We start from the raw sequence: 22,810 nt of genomic DNA, 5'->3' as shown, positions 1-22,810 counted from the left end.
ACACCATCATTTCATACTTTCCAAACAAATCATTTTCCCCATTACCCTTTAAGTACTTTATAGTATTTTTATCTCTGATGATACTGGAATTATTTTTTTTTGGTGAGGAAGCTTGGCCCTGAACTAACATCTGTTGCCAATCTTCCTCTTTTTGCTTGAGGAACTTGTCGTTGAGCTAACATCTTTGCCAATCTTCTTCTATTTTGTATGTGGGGTGCTGCCACAGCATAGCTTGATGAGTGGTGTGTAGGTCCGCACCCAGGATCCAAACCTGTGAACCCTGGGCTGCCACAGTGGAGCGTGCAAACTCAACCACTACACCACTGGGCCGGCCTCTGGGTGATGATTTTTAATTAAACTATGGGGGACTCCTCTGCAGGGAGGTTGGCAAAGACTTCCGAATTTCTTTGTATGCCAAAAGAAAGCTAAACTTTTACAAACACATGCTCTTCACTTAACCACTCAGATATACATTGAATGCATCAATCCAAGTCAGCTGGCACTAAAAGGAACACAATATTCTTGACAAATGAAGGAAAAATTAGTGGAACATCATCACCAGAATCTGTGCTTTCAGTAACTTTTCTAATACAGGTGTGTCCTGCTTGTAAGCAAGCCCAACAAGGGTTTGTTTAAATACATTGCAGAAAAATCTGGGTGTCATAAATCAGATTTGATACACAAGCAATCTTTTAGCTACATGAAAAAAAAAGCCAAGGCGTCTAATTTATATTTTGCTTTGAATTCAATGTTTTAATTTTGAGAAGAAGATCTAGTGATTGAAATCACGCAAGGAGATGGCCTGGGGCCTGCTAAAAGTGAGGTTGGAATTTCCATAGCATTCAAGACAACCAGAAAGATAAATACAACTTTTAGAAGAAACTTCAAGTTTTCGCTCGTTCACATCCCAGTCAGTGGGTCTCACATTTCTGGAATTGATTAGACTTGTGTTGTCCAATATGGCAGCCTCTAGCCATGTGTAAAATATATTCATCACAATCATGATAAATTTTCATTAGACCTCCAATCTTCCCAACTCTCTCCCCAATAACAGAGTGGGGTTAGGGTTAGTTTTCAGTTCTTAAATGTATGGTGATCAAATCTCTAACTACAGCCTCAGTGGTACTATTTTCTATGTTACTGATTCAGATTTTTATCCACAAGACTGGGTACAAATAAGTTCAAAGAGACAGTATATTATTTACAACAACTAATATTTTATAAAGGAATACTCATGTATAAAAATACAATCAAGAGCATCAATTTGGTTTCAGAGGCAATTGTTACTTTAGCATCTACCACAAAGTCAAGCAATGGAATGCATTCCCTGATCTATTTATTACAACTATTCCCTGCTGCACGAATATAATTGAAGGTGATAAATGCTGTAGACATTTTTTTTAATATATTGGTGTTAGGGACAAGGTGACACTTATAAATTGGGTGTCACACTCAGTGAGATACTATTTATCGTACTCACACTGAACATTTGATTTGTAGTAATTGCATCTAAGAACATATATCTAAGATATATGTTCTATATATTAGAACATATAAAGAGGTTTTATTATTTTTCAAAAATAACCCTTCATTTTAACCAAACACCTCAATAAGGAAAGATAAATTAAAACAAAGGGTTTCCATACTACTCTAATGACCAATAAGATGAAGCCTGAGGCCCTCTTGAGGAAATTCTCTTTCTAGTTTGCAAAAGCTGTGGGAGACCATTAACATCATGAGGTCAGTTACAGGAAATATTGATCTCTAAAGTGTCATGGTCTTACACCTTATGGAGGCTTATGGATCTGACTTATAGCACATGTAGACCCAATTATAGGACAAGTCAGCTCCAAGTATTTCACACATTCATAAGCACAGGAGCTATTTTGTCCACCACCGGATAAAGCTTCTGGGTAGCTACTGAAATCAGGCAAATAGTATGGTAAGCCAAAGTGAATGGTGAGGTTAAGGCCTCCACACCAAAAAACAACTGGATGTGGTGCAACCATGAACATAGGAAAAATCTCAGAATTTGAACAAGTAAACAAAAAACAGGACAGACTTAATTCAGGTAAGTGAAACTGCCAGACTGCCAAAAGAAGTTCTTCAAAGGAGACTTCCATGGGACTCATTTGCCCAGCAGGAGTAAATAAATCTCAACTGATACATTTTTATCCAAGCCACAGGTGAGAGTTTGATTCACCGGAAAACAACACAGTTATGATATTACATTCTTCGTAATCACCATTCAAACTTCAGTATCTGCATAGAGAAGTACAGAGAGTTACACTGAAATTGTGTGTGCTAAGGAACGCCCCTAACTTAGCTCCCAGGAAAATTATTAACTTTTATAAGTAATTTTCATTTTTTCTCTCAGGGATAGAGTTCAACTTTCACTTTAACATTGGTTGGGAACGTTTCCTTTGTTGCTTGGTTGTATGTTTTCAGAAGGCAAATCCATTGGCATTCAAAGAGGCTTAGAACATAAACCAACATTAGAGGCAATAAAAACACATAGCTAAAAGTTTAACTTTAATCACAAATTCACAACTAGAGATTTCATTTGCACATCTTAGAAAGCTAAAAAGACATGTTAAAATTTTTAACCAACCAGCAAAAATATGTGCCACACAGATTTTTAATGTTCATAATTTAGAATTTATCACATAAATATATTTATAAATATATCCCTTATTTGCAAAATTATTATTCTTAAAACATTTCTTTCCAATACATTTGAAATTTTCATGTGTTTTAAGGAAAAAACTCCATCCTATTTAAAAATGTATTACTCAACTTTAATGTGTGATTAAACCAATGTCACCAAATTAAAAAAAAAAAATACTGCTGTGTTGGATATGCAGTCGTTACAACAAATAATGACAACACATGTCCTATACCATCATCATGTACGTGCTCTTGTTTAATTTATTAGTCATTATCAGAAACATTTGGAGGTAAGAAAACCAATGCATCATTGAAAACATGGCCGAATGCCCTAAGACGATATACCCCATACATCATCACATGCATCTGATTAGGAGTCAGTCCATTAAAAGTAACGGCCATATCTGAACAACATCCTTCTACTACCAGGTTGGGGTGATTAGTCATTGCCTCTTTAATAAAAAGCCCAACAGATTTGGTATTAAATACATCTTTTCCTTCAGAATCTTCTGCATTTTCTGCAAGGACTCCAGCGTATTTCAGGCAGACTGCTAGCTGCTTATCTTCAGATATCTTCCAAATCATCCCTCCCTGTTCAGGGCACTTTTCAGGGATACTGAGAAGGTGGTTAAGTCTTTTCATTGATTCTATACTTAAGACAATTCCTCCTTCCACACTCACATATTCAAGGTCTCCAGATTTTACAGTGTGGCCTAGATAGAAAGGTTGTGATGGATCCTTCTTTAACAAAAAGTACTTTAAGTTTTCAATAATAGCAAACGTAGTGGGGCGTGCAAGAAAGAACCAGTTGTATTGGTTTCTATAGTTATCAAAGGCATATTTGTAAGCTTTTCTCATCATTAACCACATATCATTTGTTTCCATGTTAATTGACTTAAACACTTTAACGTTTTCAGAACTGAAGAACTCTGCTTTGTCACAGTGTTTGGTCCAAGTTTCCTTCACTGCAGCCCAAAGACTCACATCTTTGGGTTTTACAAGGATGATACAGTATACCCGAAAGCTCTTACTGAGCTCCATGCGTTCATCCTCTGAAATTTTCAAGATATCTTCTTTATTAGGAGCTTGTAGGTGATGATGCTCATGGTGGTACATTCTACTTCCATAACCAATCCTAACATGTCCTAGTATAGTGATCAAGGCACAGAAAATGCTTCCAAGCATCACACCCTTCAAAAATGAACTGCTTTCAGAAAGCATTTTTCCTATAAAGAAGAAAAAGATCCTTAGGATACATAACAGAAAATAATCAATCTTTGATTTGATTTGGTATTCTTTGTATACTTACATTTTTCTCTTAACATTAAAAAAAAGGTTTCCAAGTTTGAAATCAAGTTAGTTCCATATAGTACCAAGGAGTCTAAGAATCTGTAGCTTCCAATGGTATCTGATTACCATTCGGTATAAACTGGAACTTTGCAGTAACACCTCTATGCAGTAGAATTTTCTGAGAGGTTATTTTTACACTGCATTTATGGAGATTTAATTAACCAATACTAAATCAAAGCATTAACCTTAGAAACCAATGTTACAGAGGCTGTCTGTCCATCATTCTCTTTAAAGAAATTTCGTTTCACAAACTTGCATTATATTATTCAAATATCTCTGTATATATAAATGGAGTTTTACATCAAAACCTTAAATTGAACAGATAAAACCACTTACAATTGGCAAGTCACCAATGGCATCTGCGCTGGCATTTCTGTTCTCAACCTAGTGCTTTATTTAACTGATGGCTGCTGTCCCTGGGTGTTTTGAGTACATCTAAAACAAGTTTCTTAAGATTGATATCATATATGTTAATATTTACCTTTTTGTTTCTAAGACTAAATGGTTTCCAATACAGTATCCCATAATTCCATAACTGATGCCCATAATGAAAATAGTTAAATTATTTGGATGAGAACTAAGTCAATACAGGCATACCTGGGGACCATTAACAAACACTTTTATTTCCCCCAAAGGCATGTTCTTATTCTTTGGGGAAGTAAAAAACAGAAAAGTCTACACTTTTATTTCAGTTAGAAATTAAAAGAAAAGCCAACATTAAATACAACTGTTGAGATTTTCCCAATCTCCCCTCTATCTCCACAAGGAATGTTCTACTGAGCTACTTAGATTTCCCTTTGTCTGCTAAAGTTGAAAGGGGCCTTAGAAGCTACCTAATGTCATTTCTCTCATTTTACAGATAGGGAAACAGATGGTCCACAGAGGTTAAGTAACTGACCCAAAGTCACACAGTTAGTCAGTGGCAGAACTGAACTAGAAATCAGATTTTTTGACATCAGTTTAATGCTTTTTCTATTACAGAAAAATGATATCAACAGTGCTTCTAACAATATTATTGAGAATTTAATAAATGAGTTACTGAATAATCTTGTTTTTCTACAAATGGGAAAACATATGTGGGATGTGTTAACCAGAACGTGAGAGGTGCACCCAACATCATCTTACTGCTACAAGGAAACCATCCCTTAGTTTTCTTCCAGAGGAAATGGATTTTGACTTCTACTAGAAAGACAACTTGTGGAATGGCTTGGCAGATGTAATTCCTGAGTGCGGATGGGGAGGGGGGAAAGAGACAGGATGGTTTTCCTGTGTGACTCACAGAACTTGGTCAATAAACACAGCTCTAAGAAGGAAAAGAGAACTGACAGGAAACAAGCTCTGCTTAATATCAGAATTGTCAGATGCACTCTAAAATTAATTTACATAGGATTTTGGCATTTCATATTACACAATTTTCGTTATTTCTGGCCAATATATGATAACTCACTCGTCTCTCTTAGCTTGATAATAGCATACGTATACCAGAACTTTCTTCTTGACGAGGATACTACTCATGCATGGATCATTTGCACACATTATTCTAAGATTTTCTTTCCCATCAAGGGAGGCAAAAAAATCTAGCACTGGAGACGCACATGATAGCATACATGGTGCAGAGGAGAGGGAAACTTAAAACTGCACACGGGCACAAATGAGGCAGAAACTACCAGAGTGGATTTTGAGATGAATCTTTTTAAAAGGTGAAGGTGTTTGGCGTGGAGTATGGAAAAGGGAGAAGGACGAAATTGAGAGAAAAAGTGAAAGGGAGAACAGTCACCTCTCGACCCTGAGGGGCCAAGGGAGCTCCTCCAGGAAGACGGCTCTCAGTCTCCCCTACTGACTATTCCTCCCATTGCACCTGCCCTGGCACCCGGCGCGGAGCATGCTGGGAATGGGCCAGGGCCCAAGCCTTTCCGAGGAGAGGGGCAGGGTCGGCCCGCTCCGGGCTCGCTCAAGGTGCGGGCTGACGCCCCGACACTCACCCGCGTCTACAACGGCTCAGGGGCGGGAGAGCGCAGCCGCGCACGGTTCTCCTCTCACGTTCGCGCGCCACTCGGTTAGGCTCCTGGTGGGGCTGCTCTAGACGCCGGCGGTGTCCTCTCGTTGGTTTCGCTAAAGGTGGGGAGGGCCAGGAAGTGGAAGCCGCGGCGGCGCGGGCAGCGGGGCGGGGCACACGAGCCCGGGAGCAGGCGGAGCCGCCGGCTGGCGCCGACGTCAGAAGGGCCCGTGCGCACGCAGCGCGCCCTTTCTCCCCGCCCCCTGTTGAGTTCAGAGAAGCGCGTCCTGCTGGCGTGGCCCGCACGCCTCCGTGTATCCAATGGGACGCTCAGAGAGGCACGCGTACGACCCGCTGACGCCTCCCACTCCTTCACCTTCCGGATGTGGAGGCTGCGGGAGCGCGGTAGAGCATTGCTCCTTGCTGCATTTGTGTCAGATCCCTCAGTGGTTTCTGTAAAGCACTTCTGCGTCATTGCACCCTCATATTGACAAGAGGGTGCTCCACCCAGTACTCGTGGGCTGGGACCAAAACGCAAGCCACTGAAATAGTCATCGAATTATGAGGGCGAAGATTCGCTATGGTTACTGGAATGGCATCTGAAGCCCCACTGTCTGGAATCCAGTCCTGTCTTCACCGCGTCCTTTGGTATGCTGGGAAAGTTACTTCACCTCGCTATGCCTCAGTTCCCTCCTTTGTAAAGTACAGAAAGTAACACAGTAGTGCTATCTCATAGAAGATTAAATGAGATGGTGCATATGACTCCATTAGCAAAAGACCAAGCATAGAGTAAGCATTCACTAAATGTTGGTTGTTATTATTCACCCCTGTATCACTAGCTCTTAGCCTAGTGCCAGTACGCAGTAGACAATACATATTTGTGGAATTAGTGAATGTTAGAGCTACAGATGAGGAGCCAGGACCAGAAAGGATAAGGAGCTTTCTGAAGCCCAGGTCTCCTAATTCCAAGTGCTTTCCGCTAAACGTGATCTGTCTTTTAAAATTCATTTTTGTGGCAGAGAGGGGTTTTTGCTAAAAAGCACAAATTCTTGCAAATATTTAAAGTGTGCTGTCTCTAGGTTCCATCCAAATAACATTGGGCCTGAGTTCCTAGAGACACGTATATTTCAGTAGTATTGGTGAAGACCAGTTTTAAGTAGACTGAAGGTTTCAGGAAGCACTGAAACAATGAACAAGTAGATTTTAGGCAATTACTATCCTGGCAGCACTACCCTAAATTCTGGAGATCATAGTGGTGAACAAAATTAGCCCCCTGCCTTCATGGAGCTCTCAGTCTAGCAGGGAAGAAAGACATTCACAATTTATTACAAATAATTATAATGGTAGTATATTCTCTAAAGGAATACCAAAATGAATTTTGGAACTGGAAAGAAACTCAAGACTGCAGAGTATCTCCACTATATTTTGTTAAATAATATATATTGTCTCTTGTCACATATATATAAATATATATGTATGTATATATGTGTACATACATGGTTAAGTGAAACGTTGCAGAATAGTGTGTATAGTATGATTACACTTTGGTGAAAACAAACAGAATTTTATATGTGTGCACATACATTTGATCTGTTTGTATGAGCAGGGAGAGGTATGGAAGGCTCCTCAGCAGGCTGTTTGTATTGATTACATCAGGCGCTTGCGGTGTAGGTGGTTGGCTTTGTCTTTATACACCCTCATAATGCATTGTTTCACTGTTTATAGCAAGCATTTCTTACTTTTGAATTTGAAGAACAGCAAATAAAGGGATCTTTAAAATTAGAGGGACAAAAAGGATAAGAGGAAAAGGTAGCGATAAATAAACTTTTAAAGAGTGCAGAGAACCAGTCTCTCCCTGCAAAAAGGGACCAAGGAAGGATAGACAGAAATGGCACTCAGAATTCAGAGACAGCGACAGGGAGACAATTTAAAATGCTTCTTTCTAGTACAGGAAGGTATGCCAGACTGGGAGGATTGATACAGGGTGCTCCGATGCAGAATAAACCACGGCATTTTCAACACCAAAAGCACTGTTAATAACAGGTTGTCTAAGAACCCCAGTTCTCTGCTTAAAGCAGAGCTTAAATATACTTAGCATTTGAAATAAAGTTAGCGAGATGATTGGCTTGTAGTTAGGTGACTGCATTTTTAAAAAACACCATTCCACATTGTAGCCCTAATTTAAAAATACATGCAATTAGTATCTTTTAAAATTAAAAATATGTATACTCTTTGGCCCAGCAAACCCACTTCTTATAATCTCTCCCCCAGAAATTAAAGAATGTAAGGCTAAATGTGTAAGGGTAAATGTGTCATTGTTTATAATAGCAAAAGTAGGAAACATCCATCAGTAAGAGAATGGTTGAATTAATTATGGTGCATCCATATAGTGGAATATTAAGCATAAAATAAACAGCTTATTTCACTAACCTGCACTAAACACTTCATTAAACACACGAACCTGCACCTATGCGGGAAGGTTGCTTTTGAATTTGGTTGCCTTCACGTACCCAGCAGGTAACGCAAGACTGCATTCAAAATGACAACACTACATCTTTGGTAAAGCCCTCCTGCCAAGTGCATGCATTATTCAGCATGAGAAGTCATTAATTTCTAGTAATTGGTGATTCGCTTGCATGTGAGCCCTCAAATTTTCGAAATCTGTCCGAAGGCCTTTGGGAAATTAACATGGCTTTCCACACCAGTTCACTGGAATAATAAATATTGAAGGAAATCAAAGGTGGATTGTTTTCTGCAGAACATCTTTTTGGAAGATTGAAAATGTCTTCTGTGTTTACCAAAATTAAGTACCTATAACATATGTACCTTTTCTGCCCAGAGTTTCACAACTCTTCATCTTCAATAAACAGATTCCCTTATCTGAGCAAATTCACTTTTGTTTCCATTTGAATGTACTTTAGTCCATAAATGAATCTCATTTGTGTTTCCAGGCATATTCATGCTTGCAGTCTCATTTCAAAAATGTTTTTCCATTTGATGGCCATCTGAGAGCCTTCTTTTTTTTTAAATTAACAAACCCATTTGCCAACAAATATATATTGTGTTTACAGTACATCAGACACTGTGCTAGGTGTTGTTTCTTTAAAATTTTTTTTATTGTGGAAAATTTCAAACATATACAGAAATAGAAAAGTGTAATGAAATCACATGTACTTTTTAGGAAGCTTCAACACCATCAATTCAAAGCCGATCTTGTCACATCTATACCCCTTTACCCCTTCCACTTCCCTCCCTTCCAGATTATTGTGAAGCACCTCTGGGACATGATATCATTTCATCCATAAACATTTCAATATGTACCTATAAGAGACAAGGGCTTCTTAAAAAAAACCCATAATAACACTAGACAACTAAAAATAAATAATTCCTTTGTATAATCAAACATCCAGTGTTCAAATTACCAATAGTATCACGAATGTCATGATTTTTTTACTATATGAATCAGAATCTAAATAGTCTACACATCGTGATTGGTTTTTGTGTCTCTTAAGTCTCTTTTTAGTCTATAGATTTCCTCTCTAACTCTACTCCTTGATATTTCTTTGCTTAAGAAGTCTGGTTGTTCGTCTTGTACATTTACCCATAATCTGGTGCACACAGCCTCATCTTGGTTCCTTTAATGTTTCTCTGTCATTTGTGTTCCTTATAAATGAGTAGTTGGATCTAAAGTAGGATTGCCAGATTTAGCAAGTAAAAATGCTGGGCACCCAGTGAAAACTGAATTTCAGATAAGCAATGAATACTTTTTTAGTATAAGTATGTCCCAAATAAAATGTATGGGACATACTAAATATTGCATAGGGCATGCTTACTTTAAAAAAAATTATTGTTTATCTGAAATTCAATTTTAACTGGGCATCCTGAATTTTATCTGGCAACTCTAACCCTAATCTAAAAGCTTTGTTTGATTCAGCTTCAGTTTTGTTTTGGGGGGAGGGCAAAACTACTTCATAGATGGTGGCATGTGCTTCTCTCAGGAGTCACATAATGTCTGGTTGTGTCTCTTTGTGATGATAGCTGCCATTGATGCTCAATACCTAGATCTGTGATTCATTTGGGTTACAATATAGTGATCTTCTAATTTTCCAAGTCATGTTTTTATTGAGGTAACAGTGGTTTATAACATTATATAAATTTCAAGTGTGCGTTATTATATTTCAATTTTTGTGTAGACTACATCATGTTCACCATCCAAAGACTAATTACCATCCGTCACTGTACACATGTACCCTAAAACCCTTTTCGCCCTCCTCTCTTTCCCCTTCCCCTCTGGTAACCAAGGCATATTTTTAAGGGGAAGTTTGGTGTAGTGATTAAGAGGTCAGGTTCTGGCATAGGAAAGACTTGGTTTGAGCTCTGGCTCAGTCACTTCCTAGCTGTGTGACCTGAGGCAAGTTAGTTCACTTCTCTAAGCCTTAGCTTCCTCATCTGTAAAACAAGGCTAATAATAGTACTTATCTCATAAGATTTTTTGAGGATCAAATGAGTTATGTGGAGGATTTAGAATAGTGCCCAGCACACAGTAGATGCTCATAAGAGCTAGCTATTATATCTATTGAGACTCTTGAATAATTATGGCCTTTCAAATTCAAGATTTTCCACTATTAAAGACTTTAAATCCTCTATTCAACAGTTAAGTTATATTTTCACAAATTAATAAAAATAACAGTAAAGATTTATCAAATGAACAGCCTCTCATATTTGTCCAGTGCTTTGCAAGTTAACAAAAGCCTTCTTCACATGCATCCATTCTCATTTGATCCTTATAGCAGCCTTTTAACCAGAAGGACTGGTCTTATTCATTTTTTACATCTGAAGAATCTTGGGCTTAGAGAGATGACTTGCTCAAAGTGTAACACAGCTAGAAAGTCACACAATAGAGCAGGGACTGAGTCCTAGTCCAAGGCTCTTTTGATGGAAAACATTAAGTGAGCAAAATCATGTGGTTCTCCCTCTGTGCAACGCTTTCATTTCTTGGTTCCAGTGACACTATCCTGTTTTCTTTTTTCAACCTTTCAACTTCTTGTTCTTTCTCAAACTATTCCCTCCCCATCTTCCCATCCCCATCCTTGGTGTCTCTATCTCCTCTTTGTGAATGTAGTTGTTCTCCAAGGTTCTATCCTTGGGCCATTTTTATTGCTATATTCTCCCCCCGTGATATCTACTCAATAGCATCATCTATTCAAATAACTTCACCGGGAAGTTATTTCCCTTCCAATAAGGGATTTCCTCTGGGAAGATGATTTCCAAATCTATATTTCTGGCCTCTACCTCTTTGTTGAATTTTGGACCCCAAATTTCAATTGCCTGCTTATCTCCATCCTGCTTCAGACAGAATCTTACATTCAGTGGATCTGCTTATCTGGAATCTGATTTTAGCAGTCAACTATACATAAACAAACAAGGAGATGATTGAGGAAATTTGAATACTTACTGATGACATTATGTATTTGATGACATTAAAGGCTTAATGTTATTTTTTTAAGTGAGATAATTTTATGTGGCTAGAGGGGCTGGTCCAGTGGCATAGTGGCATAGTGGTTAAGTTCACATGCTCCACTTCAGCGGCCCAGGGTTCATGGATTCAGATCCCCGGCACAGACCTATGCACCATTCATCAAGCCATGCTATGGTGACATCCCACATACAAAATAGAGGAAGATTGGCATAGATGTTAGCTCAGGGCAAATCTTCCTCAAGCAAAAAGAAGAAGATTGGCAACAGATGTTAGCTCAGGGCCAATCTTCCTCAACAACTACAAAAAAGAATATCATTTAGAAATATATACTGAAGTTTTTATGGATCATATGATATGGTGTCTAGGATTTAGTTCAAAATAATCCGATTGGGGAAATGAGAAATAGGTAAGGGTATTGAAACAAGATTGGCCATGAGTTTATGATTGTTGAGTTAGGTAATGAGTATATGGGGTTTCAACATCTGATTCTCTTTATTTTTCTCTGTGGTAGGAAATTTGCATTATGAAAATTTTAAAAGCTTAAATAGGTCCAAAACCAAATTGATCAACCTTGCCTGCATCCATCTCCCAACAATAATTTTCTTATTGATGTCTGCTTGCTGGCCCAGTGGTGCAGCGGTTGAGTTTGCACGTTCCGCTTGCGTGGCCCGGGGTTCGCCGGTTTGGATCCTGGGTGTGGACATGGCACCGCTTGGCAAGCCACGCTGCAGCAGGCGTTCCACATATAAAGTAGAGGAAGATGGGCATGGATGTTAGCTCAGGGCTAATCTTCCAAAAAAAAAAAAAAAGTATAAAAAAAAATCCCACCAAATCAGTAAATAGTATTTTTAAAAAAAAGTCCCCTTATTTTCCCAGTCACTTATGAAAACCCAGAGCTCTCTTTGTTTCTTCCTTCACCCTGACCTCTGTGCCCAATCAGTTGCTAAGTCAGGCCAGAGACTCCCTTCACAGTGAATCTTACTTCTGTCCTTTCTTTTTCATTCAAGCCACCACCACTCTAAGTCCCTCATTCCTTCTTGCCTGAACTAGTGTAATGGCATTCCTGAATTTCTCCCCATTTCCAGTCCCTCCTCACTCGATGTGTATAAAGCATCTAGCATAGTGGATGGTAGTTAGCCCTCTCCCTTTCTCCTGAATTGTGAATTCATCTTCCTTACTGCTGCCTGCTTAACCCTCCGATGATATCTCCCTTCCCTGAAGAGACTGCTCCTCGCTACCTTTCAGCGTTGCCTTCCTCCCTGTCCCTCTTGGATCCTGCAACCTCACTGCTGCCTCCATTCCACCCCAACTGCCATACTTTGTGGAGGAAGCTTCTGTGTCTGAATAAAGACTGATTTCTCAGTTCCAAAGTTAGATATAAGAGCAGGTTTTTTCCTAGCTGTAGATGAGTGGAGCCTTTACATACAGACAAAACAGGCATCCTAAGTGTGAGTAAAAGAGAAGCAAGTTTTAAAGCTGCTTCTTGTCCCCCCAACTCAGTCGAGAAAAAAAAGGAGGGTCTCTAGTTAAGAGAGATCAGCTTCTAGATCCAGGCAGAGTAGGGTAAATGCTGATGGCGAAGAAGGAGCTGGATGGATATTCCAGCAAGCTAGGGGCTTCTTGAGGAACTGCATTTTGCCTAGTCTGGCCAAGGTAGGAACAGCTAGAACTGCCTCCAGTGGGCGTCAGCAGTATGGATTGGGTGAAGGTCCTGTATCCTGGGGCTGTCCCAGAGAAATGGCTGTAGAACCCTTGCTTTTTGTGGCCTGGCTGAGTGTAGTTTTGTCTGTTATGGAGAGCAGCCAGGCATTCAGGGGCTGGGCTGACCAAGCAGAAAGAGCACTTTTATCCTTTAAAAAGAAAATGCTGTAAGTCAATCACATTCTTACATTTTAAGCATAATACTTGCAACTAAAACGAAACTGCTGTATTATAATCAAGATGCGTCGGCCTGTTTTATATTTAAGGCCCACAGGCTTCAACTAATTTAGGGGACCATCTGGTGAGAAAGAGAGAAAGTCTCATTGCAAAGTGTCATTTGTTTGCAGGCTCAAGTCTCAGAAGGGATCAAGCCTGGGGACCAGCCGATATCCTGTGCCAGTGTCCAGTGCTCCTGACCCTACCACTTAAGTAGAAAGAGCATGGCTTTGGAGTCAGACAGATAAGATTCAGTTCCTCCTCCAGCATTCACAAACTGGGTGCCTTGAGCCACAGGACTTCTGAGGTTTGTTTCCTCATATGTAAAATGGGAATTAGATTGTACTTGAAATTGTTGGGGAGATTAAAGGAGATAACGTCTCCCAGAGGGAGCCTAGAACTATTGCTTCCTTTCCCGTGATGCATAACTTCATCTTCCATCTTGTTCCCTCTGAGCCTTGTTCTTCTTGCCTTCTTTGCCTGATATCCACTTTCACCTGAATAGACATGAGCATACTTTAAAACAGATCTTTGCACAAAAGGTCTAAAAAATAAGTTTTAATCTAATGCTGTTGTTTACCTTCTCCAGAAGGTAAAGAATTGAAATGGAATTGCCTTGGGTCAGAAGGCAATTTTGCCTCTTCTGCAGTATGCTAAGGAAGTCTATTCTCAAAGTCTTCCTGTTTACATTTAGGTAGTTGAAAGGATTAAACCAGTTAGCTGGGACAAATGCCAGTTGCAGCTCAGGGGCGGGAGGAGAGGGAGTTGAACAGGTTGGTTAGAGATGGAAAATCTGGGAAAGGGGATGCTTTTAGATTCCAACTAGATAACTGCTGCTTAGGTGACAGCTTTATTTCAAGTGAGAATATGAATTTGGCTGTATTCCTAGTTAGAATCTAATGCTCAAAATTTTCTGTGAATCAAGGAGCAAAATTAAAAAGTGATGATTGAGATTGGCAGAATGTAATTGCTGAAGCTGGGTAATGGCTACCTGGAACTTCATTGCACTATTCTCTATACTTTTATGTGTGTTTGAAAATATCCATAATCAGAAGTTTTTTGTTTATGTGACAATTATGGGACAATGGAGGTCACTCAAGAATTGGGGAGTTTGACTGTCACATCAGTAAAGTTAATAAAGCTAGTAGAGGATATTTGAACAAAAAGAATTCCCTAGAGGAAATTGATGTTGTCCATGCTTATCTAGTTAACTGGATTTATTTGAAGGATTAAATAGCATGCAGATAAGACTTTTAGTGGATATAATATAAATTGATCTCAAAAAGCTTTTGACAGGGGCCAGCCCCATGGCTGAGTGGTGAAGTTCGCGCTCTCTGTCAGAGGCCTAGGGTTCACCAGTTTGGATCCTGGGTGCAGACCTACACACTGCTCATCAAGCCATGCTGTGGTGGCATCCTATGTAGAAGAACTAGAATGACTTACAACTGGGATATACAACTATGTCCTGGGGCTTTGGGGAGAAAGAAGAAAAAGAAAAAGAGGAAGATTGGCAACAGATGTTAGCTCAGGGCCAATCTTTGTCACCAAAAAAGCATGCGTTTAAAAAAAAAAAGTGGTCATCCTATTAAAAAAAAAAGCTTTTGACAAGATGTCACAACCACTGTTTTTAAGGGAATTGAGTTACTATAGGACTGTGACCCTCTTTCCTCTGAATAGATATTGCTGTAGAAATAGGAAATGGAGGTAGAGATAAAGGAACTAAGGACATTATTTTGACATTTCTAAAGTGTGATTTCTTAGGGATAGGAAAGGGGGCTAGTTTTTTAAAAAATAAATCTTTTCAAAAGATCTGAAGGAAGAAATGCATAGTGAAATCTCCAAGTGGTCGATTACATGAAACTTTTCCTGAAAATAAAAAGCTTAGTTGATGGGAATAAGCTATAAAGAAATCCCATGGGCATGGGTGTATTCACTGGTAGCTATGAAGATTGGCTTTAGTTGAGTTGTTGCTAAACTATTTAGGGATATTATGAAGACCTTGCTTGGCAAGGCCCTGGGCATGAAGGCTCATTATTGAATGACCTAAAGATAATTCACATATGTAAATGTACACATATGCATTTGACACTAGAGTAGTGGCTGGGATTGACGGTGGGTCAAAGGAGAAGAACAGGTTTTTCTCCTGCTGGGATCAGCGTTTTGGAAGGTAGGGCAGATGCTCTAATATGGACACCCACAGTCTATCCAGTTGGGCTGGGAGAGAGTGTAAGCTAAAATCTAGTAGGGGAGAAAACTAATCTGCCCTCACAGGCTTTCCCTCCCCTTCCAGGGAGAGGGTTGATAGGCCTGCTAACAGTGGAAAAACGGAGTCAAAAGCCTCCTTGTTGAGAGGTTTTCCCTTTTACTCAAGGGAAGGGGAATGAGAATAGCAAGTTCTCACAGTGGTGGTGGTTGCAGAGCAACACATTTCAGGACGAGAGCGGAGGAGGCCAGGTATGCCTCTGACAGGACCAGCTACATAATTTTCAGGACCCAGTGCAAAATAAAAATGTGAGGCCCCTTGTTCATGAATTATTCAGAATTTCAAAATAGTGACGGCCGAATATTAAACCCAACGTGGACTCTTCTAAGCATGGGACTCTGTGCTACCGCACAGGTTGTATGCCCATCAAGCTGACCTGACTCCTGGGCAGCAGGAGTAGTGGTAGCAGAAATTCCAAAGGCATTAATGAAAAGGTATAGAGCAGAAAATCAAGATCATCTAAAATCTCACCACCTAGAAACAAGCACTGTTATCATTTTGGTATATATCCCAGAGATTTTTCTATATACATATGCGCATGTAGACACATATTCATGCAATTTTTTATATTATGAAAATGGTATATTGTACATTCTCTTCTGTAGTGTTTTAAGAAATTTACTACATTTTAGAAAGTTTTCCATGTTAGTAAATATAGATTATTTCAACCCTATTGTATACAGATTCCATGTTCCATTTAATCAAACCCTATTCTTGGGTATCTGGGGAGTCTTGAATTTTTCATTATTACAAATGATGCACATTGAACATCTGTAAAGTTGAGTGAGAATTGAATAAGTCAATCAGTGTAAAGCACTTCACAGAATACGTGGCAAATAGCAATCTCCTTATAAATGTTAGTGAACGTTATTTCTATTGTATTGTCAAATTGCCCTGTATAAAGGTGAACTAATTTACATTCCCAACAGCAGGGTGAGAGGGCTTGGTTTCCCTAAATCCTTGCCAATTCTTTCAATTTTTGCCTTCTATGTTTCCTCTTCTGTGAATGACCTGTTCATGTTCTTTGACAGTTCTCCTATTGGATTCCTCTTGCTTTAAAAATTTTAATTGATTTCTGTATTGGGGCTATCAATCTTTTATAATATGAATAACAAGTACTTTTTTTCTAGTTTTTTTGTTTGATGTTTGATTTTGTTTGCTTTAACCGCACAGATATTTTAAAGTTTAATACAGTTAAATCTGTCCATGTTTTCCTTTAAGATTTCTGGCTTTGCTGTCTTCCTTTAGAAAGGCTTTTGCTACTGAACAGGTTTAGAGTTCAATGGTGGTGAAGCCTTTCCTGCCTTAGGTGAGCTCCACCAGGCTTCCTCTGGGGCTTCATTCTTCTGGGGCATGGTTTTTCAAGTTCTGTCAATGGAGTTCACAACACTAGAATACTTTAAACATATATAGGAAGGGAATATGATTATTAACTTTGAATCTACATGTGAAGACACAAGATATATTAAAAATGAATGTTCTCTACCTTTTCTCAACCCAGAAAACACTTTTGGCTTTTCATATTTTCTACTTTTTCTAGGGAGAATTCTGTCTTTACCAGAGCTATTTATTGAGGATCCAACCAAAGAGAAATTGAGTTGCAGGTGCATTTCTTTGGAGTTAGTGGGATATGTTTATGTGGTTTGCTATCACTTCTGCATATAGTGAAGTTATTGCTGGCTGTACCAGTGTAGGAATGAGTTGTGGGAATGCTTCTAAAGTAGCAAATCCAAAGCTTATTTAAGATTAGTCAGTACATAAAATACTCAACATATCCTAAAATCTTATAGCTTATATATAAAAGAAATGATAGAGGTTTTCCCCAATTTGACAATAATCCAGAAAATTTACACGACGTTAATCAGTGATGAGTTGTAAAGCTCAAAGAAACTTTTCTCAACTCTTGGGAAAGACTGAATTGTTTTTCTGTTCTCTTTATAGAAATTATACTACAAAAGTGGTGTCGGATGAAGAGGTGATCAAAGGATACACAGGCCCAAAATATAAAAAAGGAAGCAAGGAGGTTTGTCAGTTAATTTAATGAAAAATATTATGTTATTTTTTAAAATTTTGTGATATTTGTGGTATTAGTCAGGTTTTTTTTTAGAATTTGACAGTCTTTATTATTGGAAAGGTTTATCATTCTTTTTTTTAATGTTTATTCTTTTATTGCAGTAACATTGGATTATAACATTATATAGCTTTCAGATGTACATCATAATATATTTCGAATTCTGTGTAGATTACATCATGTTCACCACGCAAAAACCAATTATAGTCCATCCCCTCACATGTGAGCTTAATCACCCTTTTTGCCCTCCCCTCCCCCCTTCCTCTATGGTAACTACCAATCCAGTCTCCATTGCTGTGTGTTTGTCTGTCAGTTTTTAAAACTTGTAATTTCTCGTGATTTATTGTCTCATTCTAAATAAATATTCAGGATTGTACCTAAGTCTACACTTTTTAAAAAACTTATTTAACCCGAATGATATAAGCTTCATGCTCCACAAAATTTGGATCTGCCATTGCCTGTGTAGTAAATATTAATGGTGATTTGGAATGTCCCATGTTAGAGATAAGGGCACATTGGCTTGCCTAAGCTTGCATAGATAGTGGTAGAGCCAGGATCCAACCCTGAGTCTGTCTGGCTTCAAAGTTTATTTTTTTTTCACTATCTAAAACTGTCTTCTTTTGGATGAAAATATATAGTAATCGACCCAAATTATAATAATAATAATTACTGAGTGCTTACTAGGTGTTACTCATCGATATATATTATTTCATTTAAACTGCAAAATGACCCTATTATGTAAGTATTATCATCCTCATTTTACAGATAGGAATAGAAAGATTCCGAAAAGTGAGTTAAATTGCCCAGGCTCACACAGCTAGAAAGTGGTAAAGCCAAGATTTGAGTTCATGTCTAAACGAGTCTAAAGCCTCAACTATGCTATAAACTGCCTGGGGAGAAGACTCTGGAGTCATTACAAAGGAAGACTCAGTTATCCATTCCTTCCATCAACCTCCAGATGAGTACAAAAGAGGAGAGAGAATGCCTTCTTCAATCCAGTTGTGATCAGAGGGTGAAGTCCTTCCCCCACAGATTTTGGCACAACACTGAGATGCCCCAGATGCCTCCTTCTGCAAATCCTAGACAGTGTTCTGTTACTGCCTTTGCCCACACTCCTCTCCTCCTCTGATCTTGACTGCTCAGTTGTGGTGTTCCTGATAGAGTGCAGGCCTGAAAGTGACCAGTCAAGGAGCTTTCTGGCCTCTTCTTCAGGGCCATACTCACAGTTGCCACCGAGGGCCCACTGGATCAGCACTAAAGCAATCCTGCCCTTCCTTCCTTGCATTCACCGCTCTTGCTTTTGGCAATGCTACTACCTTTTTCAACTTTTTAGTTGATGTCAAATATGGTTGCCAGCACTTGGGCTGCCATGGTTCCTTTTTCTTCGAGAGAGGTAGACCCCAGGGCACACACCTGGATCATGTCATTTCTCACCTCACTTCTCAGCTTGGAGAACAGGGACCTCTGGGTCACAGCTTTTCCACATTCTAATATGAGATTTCAACCTGCCCCTCTCAGTAGGGTGGGTGGAGGCTGGAACAAGGATTTTGATGGCCTGTGAAAATATGTAAGGCATGGCTTGCCTTCTCAAATTAGAGCTTACTTGACTCCAAGCAAGCTTAGGGAAAGCATTTTACAGGTGTCTTCTCACTTCCAGAGACTGAGACTCTACTTCCTTTACTGCTTCCTCTCCACTCTCCCTACTCAGCCAATAGTTCAACATTCCACCATAAAGGAGATGCCCTTTTCTCAAACAATTAGCCAAGGCCTATGGTCCCTGCTTTCTAGGGCACCAGGTACCTAAGGATGTTGTCTGTAATTGTCCCCTTTGTGCTACAAACTCAAATTTTTGAATTGGCTCTCAAGTCTCACCAGCTCGCTGGCTCCACTTGGCAAAAAGCAATGGTTATCTTCTCCTCTGTGTCTTTTTGACATAGCACAGATCTCAAGTCCTCAAAACTGGCATCAGTTTATAAAAGGCCTTGGTGGTAGTCGGCAGCACATGCTAAAACAGAACTCTGAGCCAGGCAGACTGCCAGTCTCCCAAAGTTCACGTAAGAGGCAGGGCATGTGAGTGAAGTTTGCTCGGGTGAAAACTCCTTTGTATGTTTGCTTTTGGGGGGTCTTCTAGGAAGGGCAGCTTTATTTTGATATGCAATGTGGTTGTGCCCCAAGCATAAGTCTTCCTTGCTGCCAGGCCATGGTATTTTGTGTCTGCCTTCTTTTCTTCTTCAACTCCTCAGGCCTTTGCACGGCCCTTTCCAATGTGTGCTCCAATTCTGACCTAATCACTCTGAGTCACTTGTTGAAGTGTTTTGCAATCTTTGAACAGTCCTTCCACCAGCTCCTGTAGTGGTTGCTGAATCCCCCAAATGTTTTTAAATGTTGGCTCCTTGCCATTCAGTGATCTTTCCAGAGTCTGTGCCTAGCCCCTGTTGTGATTTTATATGTCCAACATATTTTATTGACGTCTGGCAGGACTGGCATTTGTCAAGGGTCAGTTTTAGGCTGTGTTTCCCAGGCAATCCAGTAATATAAGGAGCCATTGTTCCTCTCCTCCAAAGCTCTGCCAGACATAATTATGCCATCTCAACAAATAAGCACCGCCAGGTGATTCATATCACCAAGTGCTTTTTCCATCAAACTCCTGAAGGTGTCTGGGGCTCCAAAGATTTGTGGGGCAGCCTTTCAAATAGGTAAAACCCCACAGGGCAGATGAAAGCTGTCTTTTCTTTGCCCCAGTCAGTCATAGGCTTCAACAATAGCACTTCTCAGACACAGCACTGGAAATTACTGGTTCCCTACCAGGCACTCTAGAGGTTAATCTGGACACAGAACTGTCTCTGTAAGGTGGAGAAAGAGAACAGAACATTGAGATCCCTCCTGTACTGAGTCTGCCCTCTCCTATCATGAGGTTTCCTTCTTTCCCTTTACATATTTGTTTATTCAGCTAGACAGTAGTTCTTAACCCTGACTGCCTATTATAATATATGGAGTTTGTTATAAAACATCTATCCCTGGGCCCCACCCATCCCTAGAGATCCTAACATTTTCTAAACACCTACCCTAAGCTAGGTCCTGTGCCCTACCCTAGGAGTAGAGGCAATTCAGTCATAGTCCCTGCCTCCATGTAGTTCATAGTTGACGGGCAGAGACAGATAAATTAAAAAGTATAATTCAGTGAGAAAATATGGTGTAACTCCATGTTCTTTTCTTTCTTTTTTTATTAGTCACTTACACCTGAGAGTGAATGAGTTTATCAGATTCTTCCTGAGAACAGATTTTTCAGAAACATGGAGTGCTTCACGAATTTGCATGTCATCCTTCTGGAGGGGCCATGCTAATCTTCTCTGTATCCTTCCAATTTTAGTATATGTGCTGCCAAAGCGAGCACTCCATGTTCTTTTCTTAATCTAGCTTGTTTCTCATAAAACTGTGCCAGCACGAGTAAGGTAAACCTGGATTTGTTCAAGTCCTAGTACATAGGAGGAAGAGGCTTTCTTGGGTTCTTGGGTGACATAAGTTGAGAATTTTTTAAAAATAGTAAAATGTGTATGACTGTCCATAGAAATTTTATTTGTAGTAGCCCCAAACTGGAAACAGCCCAGATGTCCTTCCACAGATGAACGGTTAAACAAACTGGTACATCCATACCTTGGAATACTACTTAGCAAGAAAAAGGAATGAACAATTGATACATGTGACAACCTAGATGAATCTCCTACAGTTATGCGCAGTGGAAAAGGCTAATCCCAAAAGGTTACATACTATGTGATTCTGTTTATATTACATTCTTAAACTGATAAAATTAAGAGATAGAAGAATGTTTAGTGGTTGCGGGAGTTAGGGAATCGGAGAGGGAGGTAGGCTGTGAAAGGGCAACATGAGGGATCCTGTGGTGATGGAAATGTTCTATATCTTGATTGCGGTGGTGGTGATGCAAGGCTATCCATATGATAAAATTATATAGAACTAAACGCACATCCCCACACGCACCCAGACACAAGTGAGTGCATGTATAACTGGTGAAATCTGAATAAGCACTGCGGATTGTACCTATGTCAATCTCTTGGGTTTAATATTGTACTATAGTTATATAAGATGCTAACATTGGGGGATACTGAGGAAAGGGTGCATAGGACTTCCCTTTACATTTCTTGTAACTTTCTTTGAATGTACAATTATTTCAAAAAAATAATAGTTCAAGAAATTGCTAACCAGAAATAAAAAGGATTAAAAATGTTAGACACATTTATAAATACAAAGCCCTAAGTAGCTACATTAGGAGAAGCAGGGAATATAGTTATTCTTTAATGTTATAAGAAGACAAACAGTCCTCAGGGAATGCTAAATTTAAAACATAGGTAAGTTTCATTGTTTTTTTCCAATTAAAAGAGAATGTTTCTTGTGGAAATTTAGAAAATATACTGAAAAAAGTTCATTAATAATTCCATCATTGGGGCCAGCCTGGTAGCACAGTGGTTAAGTTCGCATGTTCGGCTTTGGAAGCCCGGAGTTTGCTGGTTCGGATCCCGGGTGCAGACATGGCACCACTTGGCAAGCCATGCTGTGGTAGGCATCCCACATATAAAAAGAAAAAGTAGAGGAAGATGGGCACGGATGTTAGCTCAGGGCAAGTCTTCCTCAGCAAAAAAGAGGAGGATTGGCAGCAGATGTTAGCTCAGGGCTAATCTTCCTCAAAAAAAAAAAAAGAAAATCCCATCATTTGGAGATGCTATTTTTTTCAACATTTAGGGTATATCTTTTCAATCTTTTTTCTATGTATAAAATTAAAAGAAAAATTTTCAAACCCAGCAATAGATAGATTTTTCCTGTCTTTGAAGAATCTTGTATTAATATGACTTTAATGTATATACAGTATTCCATCATATGGATGCAGAATGAATTATTTACCTGATCCTCTATTTTGGATATTGAGATTGTTTTCAAGTTTTTGGTATAATAAATAATGCTGCAGTACACATTATTGCACTTGCATCTTTGTATTTATCTCTGATTGCTTCTTTAGTATAAATTCTTAGGAGCAAAATTACTGGGTCAAAGATT

At 39.2% G+C, this 22,810-nt stretch overlaps 1 protein-coding gene, 1 long non-coding RNA gene and 1 other non-coding gene across 3 annotated transcripts in view; 1 reads left to right on the top strand and 2 right to left on the bottom strand.

Moving 5' to 3' along the window:
- Positions 1 to 237: 237 nt before the first annotated feature.
- Positions 238 to 6,166, bottom strand: C1GALT1C1 (C1GALT1 specific chaperone 1). Its single transcript, XM_046673843.1, has 2 exons — positions 6,000 to 6,166; positions 238 to 3,893 (listed from the first exon to the last, which is right to left on the bottom strand). Exon 2 carries the CDS (start codon positions 3,886 to 3,888, stop codon positions 2,932 to 2,934), a length of 957 nt encoding a protein of 318 aa, XP_046529799.1. The 5' UTR covers positions 3,889 to 3,893; positions 6,000 to 6,166; the 3' UTR covers positions 238 to 2,931.
- A 249-nt stretch (positions 6,167 to 6,415) lies between these two features.
- The window catches only part of LOC124246012 (uncharacterized), a 171,510-nt gene continuing 155,115 nt past the window's right edge, over positions 6,416 to 22,810 (top strand). Inside the window, exons 1-3 of the long non-coding RNA XR_006890374.1 lie at positions 6,416 to 6,661; positions 13,541 to 13,716; positions 17,614 to 17,695. This is a non-coding gene — a long non-coding RNA (uncharacterized LOC124246012). The remainder of the gene's footprint in view (positions 6,662 to 13,540; positions 13,717 to 17,613; positions 17,696 to 22,810) is intronic.
- LOC124246210 (U6 spliceosomal RNA) lies at positions 21,031 to 21,137 on the bottom strand. Its single transcript, XR_006890419.1, has one exon. It is a non-coding gene; the product is annotated as a U6 spliceosomal RNA (small nuclear RNA).

This window comes from Equus quagga, chromosome 10, assembly GCF_021613505.1.
Source record: "Equus quagga isolate Etosha38 chromosome 10, UCLA_HA_Equagga_1.0, whole genome shotgun sequence".
Taxonomy (NCBI): Eukaryota; Metazoa; Chordata; class Mammalia; order Perissodactyla; family Equidae; genus Equus; species Equus quagga.
The sequence above is the reverse complement of the archived record's forward strand: the minus strand, read 5'-3'. Positions and strand labels throughout refer to the sequence as shown.